This window comes from Chiloscyllium plagiosum, chromosome 12 (genome assembly GCF_004010195.1).
Source record: "Chiloscyllium plagiosum isolate BGI_BamShark_2017 chromosome 12, ASM401019v2, whole genome shotgun sequence".
Classification (NCBI taxonomy): domain Eukaryota; kingdom Metazoa; phylum Chordata; class Chondrichthyes; order Orectolobiformes; family Hemiscylliidae; genus Chiloscyllium; species Chiloscyllium plagiosum.
The window spans coordinates 12,400,632-12,420,734 of NC_057721.1; the positions used below are offsets into that span (position 1 = coordinate 12,400,632).

The following is a 20,103-nucleotide window of genomic DNA, read 5'->3' on the forward strand; positions in this document are numbered from 1 at the left end:
TCTATGAACTGTTTAAATAGTTTCAATTAGAAGTTTTTAAGTTAACAAAGATGTAAGCAGAAGAGAAGATTAGCAGATATCTTTTAGATAAGATCAGGAATGAGACTTTGAAAGGCACCAGGAGTGGCTGATGGAAACATGAGGGAATTCAGCCTTCACAAGTAGAGAGATCTGGGAAATCTTAGATGGATAAGAATAATGCCTGATGTATGTATCACCGGATCAAGCCAGGGACAATTGTTTAGCATATGATTAAATTGTAGAATGAAGTGATAGTATGCGTACATGACCAAAATTGGATATAAAGAGTAAGACTAGAAGCTTTTCACAGCATGAGCTTAGGCTGCCTAAAGCTGGCTGTCTGTGCTTATGCTTGACTAAATGGTCATAACTTGTACCTGAAGTGTCCTGGTGGTTTACCAAGTCAGTCCTCAAAACTAGATTACCTTGTGGATCTTGAATAGCATCCTATATATGTAATATAAATATGTAGTTAAAATAGTAATGTATTTCAGTTGAACTCAGTATGCCATATCTAGATGATTTCATAGTGTGTTTTGATACAGCATAATGTGAAATGGCAATAAATGGAGTTTTCACTAAATTCAGTGACTTGCAATTGGTTATTATCCTTCCAGAATTTCAGGGATTTTCAGTTAAATTTTAAAAACATATGAACAAGGAGCAGGAATTGGTGTTTCAGCCTCTTGAACCTACTCTGCAATTGAGTAAGTTCATGGCTAATTGTGACCACAAATTGATATTTCCTTTAACCCTTGACAACTTTGTACCCCTTTGCTCCACCTAAAATGTGCCATAAAATATTCAAAGACTCCTACTTTTACTGTCTTTTTGCAATGAGTTCCAAAGACTCATGACTATCCTTGAGAACAAATTTTGTCTTATCTTTTACTGATGGGGTGGCTTCTTATTTTTAAAAGTGACTCTTAGTTCTAGTTTGTATGATAAGAACACATATCCTCTCCATATCTAGCTTGTCAAGATCTCTAAGGATCTTCATATGTTGCAAACAAGTCACCCGTTAAACTTCTAAACACTTGTGGGTGCAAGTCTAGCCTGTCCGACCTTTCCTCCCAAGACAACCTGCCCACCCCATCAGGTAGCCTAGTAAGCCTTCTTTAAACTGCTTTCTCACTTTAACTGAAGCGATCAATACTGTGCACAATATCCTAGATATGATCCTTATAACTCAAGGGCAACCTATCTACTTTGTGCCCAATTCTCCTTGCGATAGATGTTAACATACTACTAACTTTTCATTGCATGCTTTATCTGCATATTAACCTTTTGTGATCCATGCATTGAGTCGCCGGGATTATTATTATTCTGAGCTATGCAATCTTTCTCAATTTGAATTACATGCTTTTATTTCTCCTGCTAAAATGACAATTTCACAATTCACTCATTCAAACAAATTATCTAAATCCTTTTATAGCTTCCTTATGGTTTCATCACAAATTACTTGCCTATTTGTCTTTGTGTCCTCAGAAATTTGGCAACCATACCTTTTGAGGTCTCAACATTGATCCCTATGTCACATCACTTATGTTGTACGAACCTGAAATACCTATGTCTGTCCAAGCTCTGCTTCCTATTAGCCAAACTATATGCTATCTTTAAATATCATGAGCTTTTATTTTCCAAAATGACCTTTGAAGCAATACTTATCAGATGTGTTCTGTAAGTGTAAATGTGGCATATCCAATTGTTCTCCTTATTTTGAGCATTTTATTTCCTCAAAGAGCTCAAACAGAGTAGTCAAATATGATTTCCCTCTCATAAAACAATGTTTTCTTTGTGTGATTACCTTGAACATCTCAAGTTCTCTGCTGTAGCATCTCTAATAACATCAGTCATAAAGAAAATTTACAAGTTAAGTGAGGTGGCCTGAAGTTTCCTGCTTTCTGTCTCCCTTTTTGAATAAAGGAATTACATTTGCTACCTTCTAATGGGTCCTCATGTGAATCTAGAGTGTTTTGGAAAATTAAAGCCAGTGCTTCAACTATCTTGTTAGTCATTTTGTCTGAGACTGTAGGAGAGGTCCATCAGGACCGGTACTTGTCAGCTTGTACTTCCAACATGTTGCTCAGTATTGCTTGTCTGGTGATTGTAATTTTCCTTGGGGAGCTTCCCGCCCATTTCTTAATTTATAATATTTTTGAGAGCAAAGACTGGTGGAAGATAACTGTTCAATTCTGCAATGTACTTTACATTATCAGTTCCTGAAACTCACTTTCTGTACCGAAAAAACCTTGTTCTTCACAAAATAGTTCAAAGCAAATATTCGACTTGAGGTTATTGTCTCCCATTATTTAAAGAAGATGACCATTCAAAAGGAAGCCCTCTGTTAATTACAATGTTCTTTAACACGCAAGTGAAATGAACAATTTACTGCTGTCTCCATGTGATCCTTTCAGCTGGTGAAGTACAGTAGAAACTAGTTAATGATCTTTTTCAAAAAGAAAGTTGATTTGTGTAATACGTTTTTTTTCTAAACAAAGGGCAATATCTTGAACAATAGTTACTGATCTAATTCTTATTGACTACCTCACTTCAATTGTGCATTGTGCATTTCGCGACCGGATGAAGATTAAGCTGCCATTTTTTTTAACTGCTATTGATTGGTGCCAACAGTGCTCAATGATAAGTTATAATGCCTTAACACACACATGCAAAAGTTCTCATTGTAATTATGACGCAAAATAAAGTAACAACTTCGCTTTCAGATGGCTGAAGTGTCATGACCAGTCTTATTTTATTACTCACTCGTGGAATGAGGTGCTGCCATCTGGGTTAGCATTTCTTGCCCATCCCCAGTCGAGAAGTTGGTGGCACATTATCATTTTTTTGAACGACTGCAGTGCACATGCTGTGGTTAGACCCACAATCTGTATACACCAAAGTGTGCCTACATTATCGAGGCCTGGCTAACCAATTGAAAATGTTCAATCAATTCAAAGAAATCTGTCAGTCTTTAAAGTTCGTACAGAAGAGTGGAGGATGAACCAGACACCGGTGGCAGTTGTTTATAACCTGGTGTGTCAATCTTCTTGATTGAAACTTCACGTATAGGCACATTTTCCTGTTTTGTTCATGGGCAACTTATTACATTCTCTATTACTTGCATTTTGTAATTCTTGCAGGAAAAAACCTTTCAAAAGAAGGAAGTTGGTATTATTCCAGCTTTTGCGTGTTGTGGAACATTGCAGAAATTGCCATGGGGAGAGCTTCAGCAACAAAAGGTAAGCTTGTCTGGGTAAAATAATATTTTATTAATGTGCCACCTTTTTTGTGGATTGAAAGTATATGATTTGTCTTGACCAGCAGTAGGATTTATTACACAAGGCCTTTATGTTGTGCTTCACATTGCAGATAAGATTAATGCTTTTTCAGTCTTTTGTTTTCAATTGTCCTTTTCCTTTTCCTTGTGAATAATTATTTGGAATTACATAGGTTCTAATCAGGCAATTAGTACTAAATACGAGTAAAACTGGTAATGTGCCAGGTCATGTGGTCATCTTTCATTAACCATAAACTAGCTTTGCGGTAACCTTAAAGTGCCATTAAAACCAAATTAAGGCTTTTGAAGTAGAAACTGACTTCATTGCACAGCACAATCTTTGGGGAATAGATTAAGGGTTGGATCTCTTGTTGATCCAAAACTGCTACTGTTAAACAGTGATTTTGATTTGATCAGTATGGACAAGAATTTTATCAAGAGCTTCTAAAAAAAATCTAAAATGATATAGGCATGTGGTGCTTGTTACCAAAATGTGACCTTGACAATTGTCATGTTCAAATGCTGTAGGCATCTGAATTTTGTGTTCCACATATATTGAAGGCAAAGTTATACAGTGGGAAGACACAAAGTAGATGTCAAGTTTGTCAAAGTTAACTGGGAGGGAGTACTCTTAGTTAACATGTCGGTATAGTCCAGTGAAATCAGTAGTGTCTATATACCAGAAATTGTATTGACCAAATGAGTTGTCATCCACAAAGCAGCATTTTCCGTTGTTCAGTCCTGTGTTATGCTAACAAGTGAAAGGTCCATTGTATGCAGTTAGAGAAATGCTCAGGGCTTGGGCCTGTCCACAAGTAGATAGTCCTCTCTGGTTAGTGGATGGTGATTTTCTATTGGAGGATAAAAAGTAAATTAAATTGGGGACTGCAGTAACTTTTCCTCCTGGATTTTAACTTTTCCATATATTTCTTTTGTTCTCTTGATTTCATCCATGGTGTAGTAAACTAAAGTTGCCATGTAACTAACTTGGATACAATGATTCTCAGCAGGCATCAGTTCTTGGGGTTAAATTTCAGGTCTAGATTCAAATTTTAGTTCAGTTGTTTCAGCATAATAATTGAAAAGGATTGGAGGAAGTTGGATTTTCATTTGCAGAATTAGATGGCATTGCGAAGAAGTGCTGTGGTCTGGTTCATAGTATAGTAGCTTTCAAATTCTGAGCGGTTTAATCATATTTGTGCTAAAACCAAGTTTGATCCGACTGACATTCTGACAGTTTTGTTCTTTCATTATTTTGTTTGGCTTAATAGGGACTCACATTTATGATAATTCATGTACAAGGCTGTTTGGAAATTGTGCACAGTTTGTCTTTTCTTATTATGATTTGGAATCTTTTATTCATTTGTCAGCAGTTAAGATATGTTGAGTGGATGTTGTGGATCATATGACCTAAAATTTCTCTTTTGAGAAGAGTATTCTAGTTAATGGTACAGTGAACTGTAAATGTGTTATGGGAGATTGACTCATGACTCTTCGAATTCAGTCTTGATATGTGCTATTACACCTTTTGAAGTTTGAGTTTCAGTTGGACTAAGGCATTATTGTCCCATTTATTTGACATTTATGGTACATCATTCAAAAAAGAAGCATTATTTTCACTGTGACCTGTCATTGACGACCAAGTTTCCACAAGTTGATGCAAAAGAATTTTAAATGTCTTGATAATTATTTGTTGTTTATGGGTAGTTTGGTAGGTGAGTACGACCATGTTATTTACCAGAGAAGAGACATGAATGATTATTCTCTTCAATTGCATCCATTTAATCAAGTTCCAGTTTATACTATCGTTAAAGCTGCCACAGGTAGAATTTGTCCTGTTTCATTTATTTAGATTTGACTGAAAGGTATAATAAATTATTTGATGTATGGTGGATCCTCTGTCGGACTCTCTGCATTGTTTAAATTGTTGAGAGTGTGGTGCTGGAAAGGCACAGCCGGTAAGGCAAACATCCGAGGAGCAGGAGAATCGCCATTTCGGGCATAAGCTCTTCATCAGAAAGAGCCTATTCCTGGTGAAAGGCTTATGCCTGAAACGTCGATTCTCTTCTCCTTGGATTTGCCTGACCTGCTGTGCTTTTCCAGAAACACACTCTCTACTCTGATCTCCAGCATCTGCAGTCTTCACTTTCTCCCTTGTTTAAATTGTATACATTCTTATGCTGCCATGGCACGTGGAAGCTGGTTAGGAAGTTGAAAAGAATTATTCAATGAATGGGAATCAATCCATCCCCATACCATCTATTCGCTGGCATCTTGGTTTTGTGATTGCTCATTTAAATTAGCTTCAAATTAAAACAGACAAATGTTATGACAGAAAATGAAATTATAAGATTATTGTTATGCACATGAGAGAGAGAGTACATGTAATTGAATTCTCCCAAGTTTCTCTTCTGTCCGCAAGCACAGGTTTTGTAGTTTTTTTTTCTGAGGCTATAGCCTAGTTTTTCCCAAACACTCAATTTATGAACTCAAATTTTTAAATGGCATGCAAGAAATGTTCTTTATGATTAAACCAAAAGTTGGTTTATTCAGGTGATTGTGTTAAAATATACAAGCAGGTATATTGGGAAGGAAGGAAAAATTTACAATTCGAATTAACTTGAGGGGGAAAAATATCAAAAGCATGGTTATGACCTTTGGATTTTTGTGAGGGTCTAGAAAGTCGGTATCCAATGAAAATTTTGTAGGATCTTAGATTCAAATGGATGTAGAAGGCTGATATAACAGTAATTAATAATTGATGAAGGACCAACAAGATAATAGTGTACCGAATTTTACCACATTATAGGCAACGACAAGTTTTCCTCCAGAATCAGATTTTGAAGATCTACACCTGAGACAGGTTGAACAATGCTTGGAGTTGAGGCATAACTAGTTAGATTCTTAGCAAACTGTGATGTTAACAATACACCAGACTGTTACCAGACGATATAGTTAAAGCATAACCAAAACTCTCTTGACTTTTGTTAATGTGATGAGGCCAATTTAAGGAGTAATGTCCTATTTAATGAATAGGTTTCTATTCCTCTGGCCAGAGATCCAATATTCACCTAATGAAATAAGTTCTGCAACAGTACCTCTAAGTAGAAAAAGTTAACTGCTATTGCCCTAATGAAAATCCACTGTTGTTTGAGTGAGGTGTTGGGCCATTAGCACCATTTCAAGTACAGAGATTCAAGAGCTCCAGTTTGTTTTTGGTCCCTGCTGGGGTTAAACACAGCTCTGAATGTTTCTTTTGTTGACTGCGCAGCTCCCACAATGTAAGGATGAGAGATTCAGTAGTATGATGTTTGAGCTGCTTCCTGTTAACTGCTTCAAAATTTTCCAGGAATTTATAGTTGTCCATCATGCGATCAATGTTTGGTATGTTTTAGACCAACAAAGTTCTTTTTAAAAACTTAAACTAGCCAGTGTTCTTAAAATAGTTTCATTTCTATCTGTCTTGTGGAAAAGACAAAACCAAAGCCAAGTTGTACTGCCTAATTGGGATGTTGCAGAGTTTTTCCTGTGTAAGTATTTTGTTTGTCTTTAAACAGTCAAGTTTGGCTTTCTTAGTTTGTGCAAAATGCACAGTGCTTAAAGGTTTAGAGCAGACCTTTCAGCCCTTTAAACCTATGCTCCTTGTTAGATTGTGACTAGCATTTACTTAATTCCTTTCGCCCTCTTAGTTTCAGATATCTTGGGCCAACAACTTGAAAATTCCAAATGACTTAGCATCCACTGTTTTTTTTTTAGATTACTTAGTGTGGAAACAGGCCCTTCGGCCCAACAAGTCCACACCGACCCGCCGAAGCACAACCCACCCATTGCCCTACATTTACCCCTTTTACCTAACACTATGGGCAATTTAGCATGGCCAAAGGAAACCGGAGCACCCGGAGGAAACCCATGCAGACACGGGGAGAATGTGCAAACTCCACACATTTAGTCGCCTGAGTCGGGAATTGAACCCGGGCCTCTGGCGCTGTGAGGCAGCAGTGCTAACCACTGTGCCACCGTGCTGCCCACATGAGAGCAACTTCTAGATTTTAACAACTTGGAGGAAAAATGTTTCCTGATTGAATGGCAACTTTAAATTAAGATCATGTTCTCTTGTTCTGGGCTGCTTGTATAAGAGGAACTCATTTCTCTGTATTTACTTAACTTAATCCTTTGATTATTTTAGAGCATGTTTTTTTCCAAATGCTTCAGCTTGCGGTGGCATGCATCAATTTTTCTGTCGTGGCTGGTGATCAGCTTTCAAGAAAGGAAGGTTAGGAACAGTAGTAACCGTGAGCGTGAAAGGAAAACACAATTCCAATCAATGAAATGATCATTTAATTGACCTATGAGTAAACTTGCTATAAGTGTCAAGCTGCAGACCTGACTAATTATTTTTGCCTTTTTGGTTAAGACTTAGAGCAGGGCCCAAATTCTTGTCATGAAGGAAGGAGAGAACACTGAGATCAATTTAAGGAGTTGAACTTGAGTAACCACTGACCTTTTTGTTTCCTACGAGTGAAGGATATGATGTTGCCTTGACTGAAGACATTTAGCTATCAAGAGAGACTGGGTAGACTAAGTTTGTTTTCCTTGGAGCAGAGCAGACATGGTTAAGGAACAACATCAAGATGTATAAAATAATGTGGAAAATAATAGGGTAGACAAGAAGAAACCTTTGCCTGTTGGTGGAGGGATCAGTGACCAGGGGCACAGATTTATGGTAAGGAGCAGGAGATTTAGATGGCATGTGAGGAAGTCTTTTTGACTCTGAGGTTGGTGGGAAGCTGGAAATCACTGCATTTAATGGTATTAAAAGCAGATACCTTTAGAACTTTCAGTAAGTGTTTAGGTGTGCACTTGTGATACTAAGGCATACAAAGTTTTGAGCCAAGTGCTGGAAGATGAAATTAGAATAGTTTTGGGGTTGTTTTCAACTAGCGCAGACTCAGTGCCTTTTCCTGTGCTGTTGACCTCTGATTTTGGCACGTTCCGAGTGGGCCTTGGTGGAATTGATGTGAAAATTGCAGGATGCCCATGGATTTTCTCCTTTATTGATGTGCTTTGTGGATAGATGTGTGGAAGGGGAGTGTGTACAACTCAGTCTCAGAATTCAAACACATTCTCCCTCTCTCTAGTCATCCATTCTTCCCCCTCTATCTCCTTCTTCTCATTTACTCCTCTCTTCACATGCAAGCTCCTCATAGCCCTGAAAGTTGACAAACATGCAGCCACCTTGATTATTCTTTTTCAGTGGCCCTGCATCAAAGTGAGGGTCTTGTATTCAACCTGACTTGGTTGCCATGTGGAGGCCTCTGCCCCACAGTCAAAATCCAGTGAATGCCCAATCCTTGAACCCTCTATGAGAAAAGCAGACTCTCTGCTGCTGCTCTTGCTGTAAAGGCTTAGACTGAGCAATGTTATTCTTGTTTGCACAATTTTGTTCTTTGTTTCCTGTGTTTGCTGCTGATTAGTTTGCTAAAGTTATCAGCAGAGAAATGGCATTGGATTGGAGGAGCATCTCTTTGCAGTATCTTTTAGTTATGCTTCATGTATCTAGAAACTGAATAGCAAGCCAGATAAGACCCTTTTGAGGGTCACCTGTTTTGCCTACAAGCCTCATGTTGGCTAAGCCTTGAGAAAGTTAGATTAATTGCTGTGTCTAAAGGGAGAGAGATTTTCTTTGTTCCAGTAAAGCTTGAGTATATTTGAAAGGCACTGTGTCTTCATAACATGGGATGAAATGGAGCTGGTGCCCAACTCGGTTCCAGAAGATATCTGCTCATGCTGCCTCGTGTTAGTGATATTGAAGAAAGCCAGTTCGTGGTTGCTCTCATGAGCATAACTGCAATGACTTTACTGCGTACACAGAGATGCCAACTAAGATTTTACTTTGTCTCTGTAATTTAACAATTTCACACAAATGGCCATTGTCGTGAGTCTGCTGTACCTCTTCCAAAATGATTTGGTCTTTCATTTCTCCACATTTGTACCACTACAGTATCTTTTAATGATGTATCCATAACATCTGAATCCCATTGCTGCCTCAGAGCTGCATGTATCTTGACATTAGGAAATTATTCTGATTTGTCAAGTGCATGCTCTTGCCTTTCCCAGGATGCAACTCCATCCTCCATAATTTTGCCCACTCACTTTGTCCATACCATACCCTTTTTTAATTTCCTTTTTCTTTCAGCAAACAGTGCTTTCATGTACTTGAATGTGTAACTCTTTCTTCATCCAAGTCACAAATATAGACAATGAAAAGCTGAGGTACCATTTCAGATACCTGGGAACATCCTTTGTTGCATCCAGCCAAGGGGAGGGCTTACTTTAATAAATTCACATCAATTTTGATCAGCTCGTACTTGTCCAAGTATTCAGTCACACTGCCTCTGATGCATTATAGAAACTTCCTGAAAATTATAAAATAAACTTATAGTTACCAGATGGCTTCATCTTCCTCTTTTTTTTTCTCCCCAAGTGTAACATTGTTTTTAGATTGGCAATTTTCCATTCATGCTTTCTGTTAAATATGCTGTTTGCAAACCTATTCTCTTCAATCTCAGAGTTGGAACTCTTGACTGAGTTTTATTTTGAAGAAGTAATGAAGAGGATTGATGAGGGCAGAGTGGTGGACATGTATGTGACCTTCAGTAAGGCGTTCAACAAAGTTCCACATGGTAGACTGGTTAGACCTCATGGAATACAGGCGAACTGGATGTAGGTTTGCTCGCAGAGCTGAAAGGTTCTTTTCCAGACTAGGTAACATCTTCAGTGGACCTCATGTGAAGCAATGCTGAAAATTCCTGCTTTCTATTTTTATGTTTGGGTTTCTTTTGAATTGGTGGTGTCATTTCTAGTGGTGAAGTCACTTCCTGTTCCTTTTCTCAGGGGGTGGTAGATGGGGTCCAACTCTGTCTTTGTTGATAGAATTCCAGTTGGAATGCCATGCTTCTAGGAATTCTTGTGTGTCTTTGTTTGGCTTGTTCTAGGATGGATGTATTGTCCCAGTCGAAGTGGTGTCCTTCCTCATCTGTATGTGAGGATACTAGTGAGAGAGGGTCATGTCTTTTTGTGGCTAGTTGATGTTCATGTATCCTGGTGGCTAGTTTTCTGCCTGTTTTTCCAATGTAGTGTTTATTACAGTCCTTGTACGGTATTTTGTAAATGACATTAGTTTTGCTCACTGTCTGTACAGGGTCTTTCAAGTTCATTAGCTGCTGTTTTAGTGTGTTGGTGGGTTTGTGGAACAGAAAGTGACTTCACCACAGGAGATGACTTTTCAGACTTGTTCTGGTTACTTTTCCATACATTTCCTGACGAAGAGCTCATCGGATGCTGCCTGACTTGCTGTGCTTTTCCAGCACCACACCTTTTGACTTTTTTCATGTTCCCAAGTTAATTTACTTGTTACTTTCTCTGCCACGTAACTTTGTACCACGTTTTGTATTTTCTCTCTCTGGCTTCAAACTAGTCAATCTTCCAACATGTATTTCCTCATGAAATTTAAACTGCAGTTATGCGTCAGTTAATTCAACACTCTCTCAAATGCTAACCTTTTATTCTGCTTCCACGAAGTGTATCGGTAGTTTATTTTAATTGTCTCTGAAAACTGCAAACCACACAAGGTTTTAGTGCAAACTGCAACTAAAAGTCTGTCCCAGTTAACCTGTAGAAAAATTGTAAACCAGATAACTATCCTAAGCTCCACCCATCTTGAAAACTGTATGACCTGTTCTGGGATGTCTTCAAGTGACACTTCGATTAATATCCCTGATTTAACATTTCTTCTTTGATCAGGCAACATAAATTAAGCAAGCTAAGACAAAATGTCACTTGTTGAACAAGGAGACTTAGATTCAAGTCTCACCTGCTCCAGAGGTGTGTAGTAACACCTCTGAACAGGTCATTGAGAAAAAAATCCCAAAGTGTAACCTGATCATGTCCACTTTCAATCAACCATCATGAAAAGAATGGTTAAAAAAGAGCAGATGTAAGCTATTTATCCCTTTTTAAACCTGCTCTGCTATTCAGTGAAATGGTGCAAAATCATACACTTCAACACCCTATTCCAGCTCTATTCCCATATCCCTATCTTTTTAACCTGTACAAATCTCTTTTTCATTCTTGAATGTACTCAACAACTGAACCTCAATAGCTGTGTCAGATTTTCAATGATTCACCATTTCTCATTTCTTCTCATCTCAATCCCGAGTAGCCTGCTGCTTTTCCGCAGTCATTGTTTGCTGGTCTTATCCCTCCCAGTTGGATAAAGAACCCTTCTTGCTTCTACCCTGTCAAGCCTTGTATGAATTTTGCATGTTTCAATAAGATCACTTGTATCTCATTGATTCTTCTGATTTCTGAGAGTAAATCCTGATCAGTTATAATCGTTAATCATGAGCCAGTTGTAGAAACACACAAAATAGGGATAGGAGGGAGCCATTTGACCCATCAAGTCGACTGTTATTCAACACAATCACCATCTTCCTATGCTCTCTACATACCTCTGGGTACCTTTAGTCTGTATAAATCTATTTCTCGAATATGTTCAGTGACTTGGCCTCCATCTCTTCTGAGAAAAGGTGTTTCTCATTATCTAAGTCTAAACTGGCTTATTGCACATCCTGAAATTGAAACTCCTTAGTACGGACATCCCCCAGAAAGGGAAACATATCCCCGACCCTGTCAGAATTTATGTAAAAGAGATTTCCTTTCATTCTTTTAAATTTATAGGGCCAGTCGAGCCAATGTCTCCTCGTCACAGACCTGTCATCATGTAATGCTGTAAAATTTGTGTCCTCAGCAAATTTGAATATATGACTGTGTCTATGTATTATTCAAGTCATTAAAAAGTAACAACAAAACAAGTAACTGTGGAAATGTGAATCAAAAACAAAAATTGTTCAAAAAATTCAGCATATCTGGCAGCATCTGTGGAGAAAAATCAGAGTTAACGTTTCGTATCCAGTGACCCTTCAAAACAGTTCTTGTGGGACAGCAATTTGAATAGCTTCCTGTAATTGCTATTTTCTGTTGCCTGCCATTTAACCAAATTCCCAGCCCATATGCAGTAATCTGCTTATTTCTATGCGCTTCTACCTTAGTTAAATCTCTTGTGTGGGATTTTATCAAATGCCTTCTGAAAGTCCATATAAGCAACATTTATAGACATTCCTCTGTCCACTACTTTAGCCACCTCTTCAGAAATTTCAATAGTGTTTGTGAGGCATGATTGACTTGTTATGAATTCATGCTGGCTCTCCTTGATTAATTAAACATTTTCAAGCTTTTCAGTGATACTATCCTTGATTATAGACTCCAATAATTTCCCCACCACAGATGTTAGGTCTGTAACTCCTTGGTTTTTCCCTTTCCACCCTTCTTAAAAATTGAAGTGACATGAAATTTTCCAATCCAGAGGGATAACCCCAAATTGAGGAAAATCTGAAACATTATAGTTAGGGCTCAACAATGTGCTCTTCTGCTCTCTTTAACACCCTCAGAAGGAAACTGCCATAATTTGTCACTCTTTAATTCCATTAATTTAATGTTTTATTTGTTAATTTTATTCTGTCCTTGTCCCTGATCTTAGGACTTTTTCTTAGGACTTCAGGCAGGCTATTCTCCTTTTCTACTGTAAATGCTGAGGCAACATAATCCTTCAATGGGTCTGTTATTTCTCATAATCATTGGTAATATTCTCACTTAGTCTTTAGTGTGCTGACCTTACTCCTGACCACTGCCTTCCCTTTATGTAACTATTGAATTTTGTTTTATTGATTCTTGATTTCCCTGCAAGTTTTCTCTCATTATCTCCTTTAGTAACTCTTAAAAGCTTATTTATGGCCCTTTTCTTGTATGTCTTTCCCATTCAGCAGAAACAGTGCTATTTCTTGAATTTATGTAAGCTCTTTTAGTTTTATTCTGTCTCTAAGCTCTTTAATTATCCATGGCTCTGAATTGGAGCATTCCCCCATGTACCCTTGTTGAATCTAGCACATATTGCTTTAGAAAACTATCACAGACGCACTCGAGAAATTCTTTACCTTTCTGACAGGTGCTTGTCTACCTCTCCCAATTTATGTTAAAGCTAACCACCTCCCCGCTCCCCCCATTAATCCTGCTTTGCCTGAACTTCATACCCCAATGCCAAATTTCAGCATTTATACAATCCAGCACATCAGAGCTGCTACCAGAGAATTTATATATAACACCTCTGTCAGTTTTAGATCCTTTGCTAATCCAACGTTACATCCACAGATTTTCCACTGGATGCTTTCCCTTTAATAACCATTTTAAATCTAATACATGGATTTTTGAAGAAGATACAAGTAATTGTTTTGAAGCTAATCTCTCTAGTAGTATGAAGGACTTATTCATGCATTGTACCAATAATTAATGTACCTAAAGCACCATGTTTGCACTTCTTTAGATCCAAAAGAAAATCGTAAAGAAAAAACTGGGAAGAGCCACGTACCAAATAATCCTCTTAAGAGCAACGGTAAGTAACTTTTGTGTTGTGTTAGATTTTTCTTGTACAAAATTGAACTGTATCTGATTTGATTTGTTTCTTAAACCACTAAAACATGTGCTGGTATCTTAAGTGCTCATGCCACACAAACACAGGTGCATACATTTTGTTTCTGTAAGTTATATGATTGTAAGTAGCTTAAATATGCTTTCTATTTAACATTGGAACCATCTTCAAATATTTTTTCTTTATTTTGTAAACATGTTTTGCAATGCTGTAGTTGTAAATGTACTGTACCAGCATTTTTTAAAAAGGAATTTTTTGGGTTGACTTTATAAAAGTAATTTGCCATGTAATATAGTAGAATTCGGTTGGACTTCGTTGATGAATTTGACCCACTTTCTTTCAATATGAGAAAGCTCTGATGTAATCAGTGGTCCGGCATAAAGTATTTTTTTCACTTTTTCCACTTGTAAATTTATTGTGTAAAATACTTCTAATCTAACCTACTTAAAACAACTGAAAATGGCAATATTCATCACTGTGTGATACAGTTATTTTACTAATTAACTTGATGCAGAAACCAATTAGTACGGTGCCAAATTCATCTTTTAAGGATTCTATTCATTGGAAATAATTTCTAAGTGTGCCCATAGAAAATTGATAGTCTCACAAATATTAATTTTTAAAAATCATGCACAATGAAATTGTATCCTGGTACTCAAAGATATAAAAATAAACTCACTGAAATAAAATTCATTTAAAAGTCATCACTATTTCCAACTTTTAAATTGTGTAGTTTTCTTACATTCATATGTGACTATTTTAGGTTTTAACTTTATGTCCTCCTTTCTCCTTGGCAGGAGGTGTTGGAACTTTGTGGGTGAGGGAGTCAGGGACACTCAGAGCACAAAGTTGGTGGGGTGTTCTACATCCTTGTTGTTATTGGCATGCTCTTCAGTTTTTATTGTCCTGAACTTGATCTGCTTTTCCAGCATCTTCAGGTTATGATTTTGTTTTGCTATACCGCTCACCACTTCAGGTTGATTGTTTGCCCTTATCGTGCCTTTTTGGTTATGATTCCTGTTGTCTTGCGGTAATGTCACTTCATCCATCTTAAGAGCTCGCAAATCCTTATATCGTCTTTTGTGTGAATGTGTGCAACCGTTTATCTATTACATGTTTTTTACATGTCCATTTATAATTCTCCAAATCTGATGATGGGTCTAAATATTTTCCTCCCTTTTTCCTTGCACTACACTCGACAGGCCTAATGAATTGTTCCAGCAGTTTCTGTTCTTTGCATTCCTGCTTTGACTAGGTTGTACATCACCAAACTTTTCACCAAACTTTATTGTGCTGAACTTTTGTTTTCTCCACTCCTGTACTACTGAGACTGATATACAATTACATAAATGACTCATGGTGAGGAAGTTTAAAGGTTTATACCTGTTATATACAGGCAGGATCTTTCAAACCTACCATTCTCTGTGAATTGGTAACAACTGAGCAGGAATGTTTGTGCTTAAAAATGCAACATATGAAAACGTTTTTCCTGAACCTTTAATTAGTGATGCATTTCATCTTTCAACATTATTCATTAATTTATTTTTGCAATTCACACAACATTTCTGAACCTGCAATGTTTTCAAAAATTTACTTTTTGGGAATTGAGCATCTCTGTCAAGTCAACATTAGTTGACCAAACCTAATTGTCCTTGAATAGAGTAGTGAGTTGTTGTCTTGAGCTGTTGCAATCTCTAGTTGCAGTTTATCCACAGTGATATTGGAAAGGGAGTTTAATGATTTTTGAACCATTGATGAAGAACTTTTAGGTCATAGTGTTCATGTACATCTGTTGCTCTTCTCCTTGTTGAAAGCTTTTGTGGCTTTGGAAGGTGATCTCGAAGGAACCTTGGCAAGATGCTGTACTGCACCTTGTAGATGTTTACTGTATGTTGGTAGCGGGTGGAGCACCAGTCACATGGAGGTGTGGTCGTCATGTTACAGGTCTCAAGTCAGGCTAGTTTTCTGGATTCGATTCTCACCACAGTAGATGGTGAATTTTAGATTCTGTGAACTCTCTACAGATACTGTCAGACCTGCTGAATTTCTCCACCACGCTTTTTTTGCTTAAAACATGTAGAGGAGAAAGTTTTTAGTTTTAGATTTTAACTAAATTGTTTTTACATGGAATCTGATTCATTTGTTAAAATTTAGAATGCAGTAGTTTTTGTTCAGGTGAGTTCAAAATTTAACTGGTGTTTTTGAGATTAAGGATCAGATTTTCTTTAGAATAGGAAGTCAGTAAATAGAACACCGGTGCCCTCCAATGGTGTAATCTTGTCATTAGATGACTGTGAGAATGCTGTAGTTGTAATAAATTCATGACTGCATTGCGTGGATGTTGGATATTGTGTTACTTCATGAGTTGGCAGAAGTAAATTTCTTCAGGCTGCAGCCTTGTTCTTAGCAGAATTTTGAACTTGACTTCAGTTACTCAAGTTGGATGCAAAACAATTCCTTTACCATAACTACCAAACTACTTGCTTTTAATTTCAGAATAGCTGACTTTAAATAACTCTCACACTGGATGCTGAACTAGTTTACAAAATGCTTTTCTTCCAACATTATCTTGTAACCCTTCTCCCTTTTGTTTTTTTGTGTTATATATTTACTTCAGGATCACAATAACTGTGCTGACATCCAAGGTCTGGTCCAGCAATAGACTAGGTCTAGAGACCTGCCAATTGTGCAGATTAGACATTTGTTAGACATTTATCCACATAATGAACCCAGCAGTGGAATTTGCCTAGTAATGTACAGGTGCTTTATGGATAAACTGTAGTTTAGTACAAACACAATTTTTATTCTTCCTTTCCTTACCTTCTGCCTATCCAGAATTTGCTCTGTTGGGCAGGATAAATCGTTAATATGCCAGACATCAGATTGCTATCCTTCCAACTTAGACATGGTTGGGGATTCCCAGAAGAACAAGGCAAGTGCCACAAGGCTGGCCTTAAAGCATGCCTGAAGATGACAGATACCCCTGCCGATATATATGGTTTGTGACTGACCAGAATGTACCAGGTTTGTTCATGAAGGCACCAAATATATTTAGAGATGGTGGTATCGTGGTGATATCCTGAGGATATGAGTTTAAATCCTACCATGGCAGCTGGGGAAATTTAAATTCAGTTAACTCAATCTGAAATTAAAGTCTAGTCTCAGTAATGCTGAAATTATCATTGATCTCATGAAATCCCATCTGGGGTTCGTTAACATCCCTTAGGGAAGCAAACTGTCATCCTTACATGTTCTGGCCTATTTGTGACTCCTGATCCACAGCTTTCGGTTTCACTCTGTACAGGCAGGTCCATGCATGTTTTGACCTATATATTGTTATGGACCAGACTGGACCCCCTCAATATATTTTTAAAGAAGGTAGCCTAGACCTTAACATTTTCTTATTTTTAAAGGTAGATGTGAAGTGCTGTATTCCATATGTGACTGATTAAACTACTTGACGTTTAAGCAAACCACAATTTATTTATACAGCTATATAGTTAAAATACAAACAAAGGAAAGGGGAATTCATAATAACTATCTGAAAACCTGAGTATTTGCATTTGACTTGAATCATTTGGTGATAATGTGATGTCTGCTGAGAATCCAGGCATTTGGGTAACATGGTAGATTTGTTGACATGTCCACTTGTGACTCTCTGAGCAGGGAAGAATTGGGAGCAATAGCCCCATCTTCCATTCCTAGGCTCACTTCACGCAAAGTCTTAAGTAGAATTCTTGCCAAATAAATCACTCGTATCAAGCAACTCTCGTCGGATTTTATAAAATTTCTAGTTCCCTATGCTGAAGAATTACTGTCTGTGCTGAGATGCCCATTTCAAAAATAGGCTACATTACAAAATCTGTTGGGCGCTTATGAGGCCTTTAAAAATTTTACATCGAGGATTTCAAGTTCATAAAATTCTTACCTAACTTTGAACTTGTTAGGTACAATATTATCTATGTTGCGATCCTATCCAGGCAGTTGGCTTCTATCTCTTGAACTAAAATATTGTTCAGCCACATTATGTGTTAGTGTCACAGTAAGATTCCCAGTTTCAGTTTCAAGCTGCCAGTACAAAACACTGGCCTCTTACTTTCTATTGTTTTCATATAGTTTTATAAATGGTGTTGGATAGACTGTTAGGTCTGAAGGCTGCTAAGTTTCCTGGACCTGATGGTCTGCATCCCAGGATACTTCAGGAGGTGGCTGTAGAAATCGTGGATGCATTGGTAATCGTTTTCCACTTTTCTATAGATTCGGGAACACTTCCTGTGAATTGGAGGGTTGCTAATGTTGCCTTACTTTTCAAGAAAGTGGGGAGAGAGAAAACAGGGAATTATAGACTGGTTCGCCTGACGACAGTGGTGGGAAAGATGCTGGAGTCAATTATAAAAGATGAAATAACGACCCATTTCGATAGCAGTAGCAGGATAGGTCAGAGTCCGCATGGATTTTCAAAGGGGAAATTGCGCTTGACTAATCTTGTGGAACCTTTTGAGGATATAACTATGAGGATGGATAAGGGAGAGCCAGTGGATGTAGTGTACCTGGACTTTCAGACAGCCTTCGATAAAGTCCCATCTAGGAGATTAGTGAGCAAAATTAGGGCACATGGTATGGGGTGCAAAATACTGACATGGATTGAAAATTGGCTGGCTGACAGGAAATAAAGAAGTGATAAATGGGTTTGGGTCCCTTTCAGAATGGCAGGCGGTGACCAGTGGGGTAGTACAAGGTTCGGTGCTGGAACCGCAGCTGTTTACAATATACATTAATGATATACATAAAGGTATTAAAAGTAATATTAGCAAATTTGCTGATGACACAAAGCTGGGTGAGAGGGTGAAATGTGAGGAGGATGTTATGATAGTACAGTGTGACTTGGACAGGCTGTGTGAGTGGATAGATGCATGGCTGATGCAGTTTAATGTGGATAAATATGTGGTTATCCACTTTGGCAAGAACAGGAAGGCAGATTACTATCTAAATGAAGTCAAGTTAGGTAAAGGGGAATGCAACGTGCTCTAGGTGTTCTTGTAAATCAGTCAATGAAAGCAAGCATGCAGGTACAGCAGGCAGTGAAAAAAGCTAATGGCATACTGGCTTTCATAACAAGAAGAATTGAGTATAGGAGCAAAAAGGTCCTTCTGCAGCTGTACAGGGCCCTGATGAGACCGCATCTGGACTATTGTGTGCAGTTGTGGTCTCCTAATTTGAGGAAGGACATTCTGGCTATTGAGGGAGTGCAGCGTAGGTTCACGAGGTCAATTTCCAGAACTATCATATGTTTAAAAATTTGGAGTGGCTGGGCTTTTATACACTTGAGTTTAGAAGGATGAGAGGGGATCTGATTGAGATGTATAAGATTATTAAAGGATTGCACATTCTGGAGGCAGGAAGCATGTTTCCACTGATGGGTGAGTCCAGAACCAGAGGACACAGTTTAAAAATAAGGGGTAAGCCATTTAGAATAGAGTTGAGGAGAAACTTCTTCACCCAGAGAGTGGTTGATATATGGAAGTCTCTGCCCCAGAAAGCAGTGGAGGCCAAGTCTCTCCATACTGTCAAGAAAGAGATGGATAGAGCTCTTAAAGGTAGTGGAATCAATGGTTATGGGGATAAGGCAGGAAAGGGATACTGATTGTGGATGACCAGCCATGATTATAATGAATGATGTGCTGGCTTGAAGGGCCAAATGGCCTGCTCCTGTACCTATTATCTATTGTCTAATTGCTTATGGATACATAGGAATAGGGCTAAGCCATTCAACCCCTCGAATCTGTTGCATCATTCTGTTGCATCATGGTTGATCTATAGCCTAACTCCATATTCCTGACTTTGGCCCATGTCCCTTAACTTTCTGTTAAGCAAAGTTGGTACCTATTTCGGATTCAAAATTAACAACTTATTCTATATCCACTGCTGTTTTATGAAAGGGAGTTCCAAGCATCTACCACCCTTTGTGCATAGAAGTGCTTCCTAACGTGTCTCCTGAATGATTGGGCCCAAATTCACAAACTATGCCCTCCCAGAATTTCCAACAAGTGGAAAGAATTTATCTTTATCCTGCCTTTTCCTGTCAATATTTTGAAGATTTCAATCCGATCAAATAGGCCTAATTTGGGCAATCTCTCCTCAAACCTAACTGCTGAAGTAGTCCTTATGATTTTTGTAAACCTGTGTTGTACTCCTGTGAGGCCAATGTATTTTTCCGATGGTGTAGTGCCCAGATTTGCTCACAGTACTCCTTGTGGGG

The 20,103-nt window shown here is 38.0% G+C and overlaps 1 protein-coding gene across 3 annotated transcripts in view; it reads left to right on the forward strand.

Moving 5' to 3' along the window:
* Positions 1 to 20,103, forward strand: part of scml2 (Scm polycomb group protein like 2) — a 113,825-nt gene that overhangs the window by 37,100 nt on the left and 56,622 nt on the right. For 2 of the 3 annotated variants that reach the window (XM_043700486.1, XM_043700485.1), the window contains exons 2-3: positions 3,165 to 3,263; positions 13,740 to 13,808. In XM_043700486.1, the coding sequence (XP_043556421.1) occupies positions 3,239 to 3,263; positions 13,740 to 13,808 (94 nt within the window). In that variant the 5' untranslated portion in view covers positions 3,165 to 3,238. The remainder of the gene's footprint in view (positions 1 to 3,164; positions 3,264 to 13,739; positions 13,809 to 20,103) is intronic. The other variant, XM_043700487.1, reaches the window with a different exon arrangement.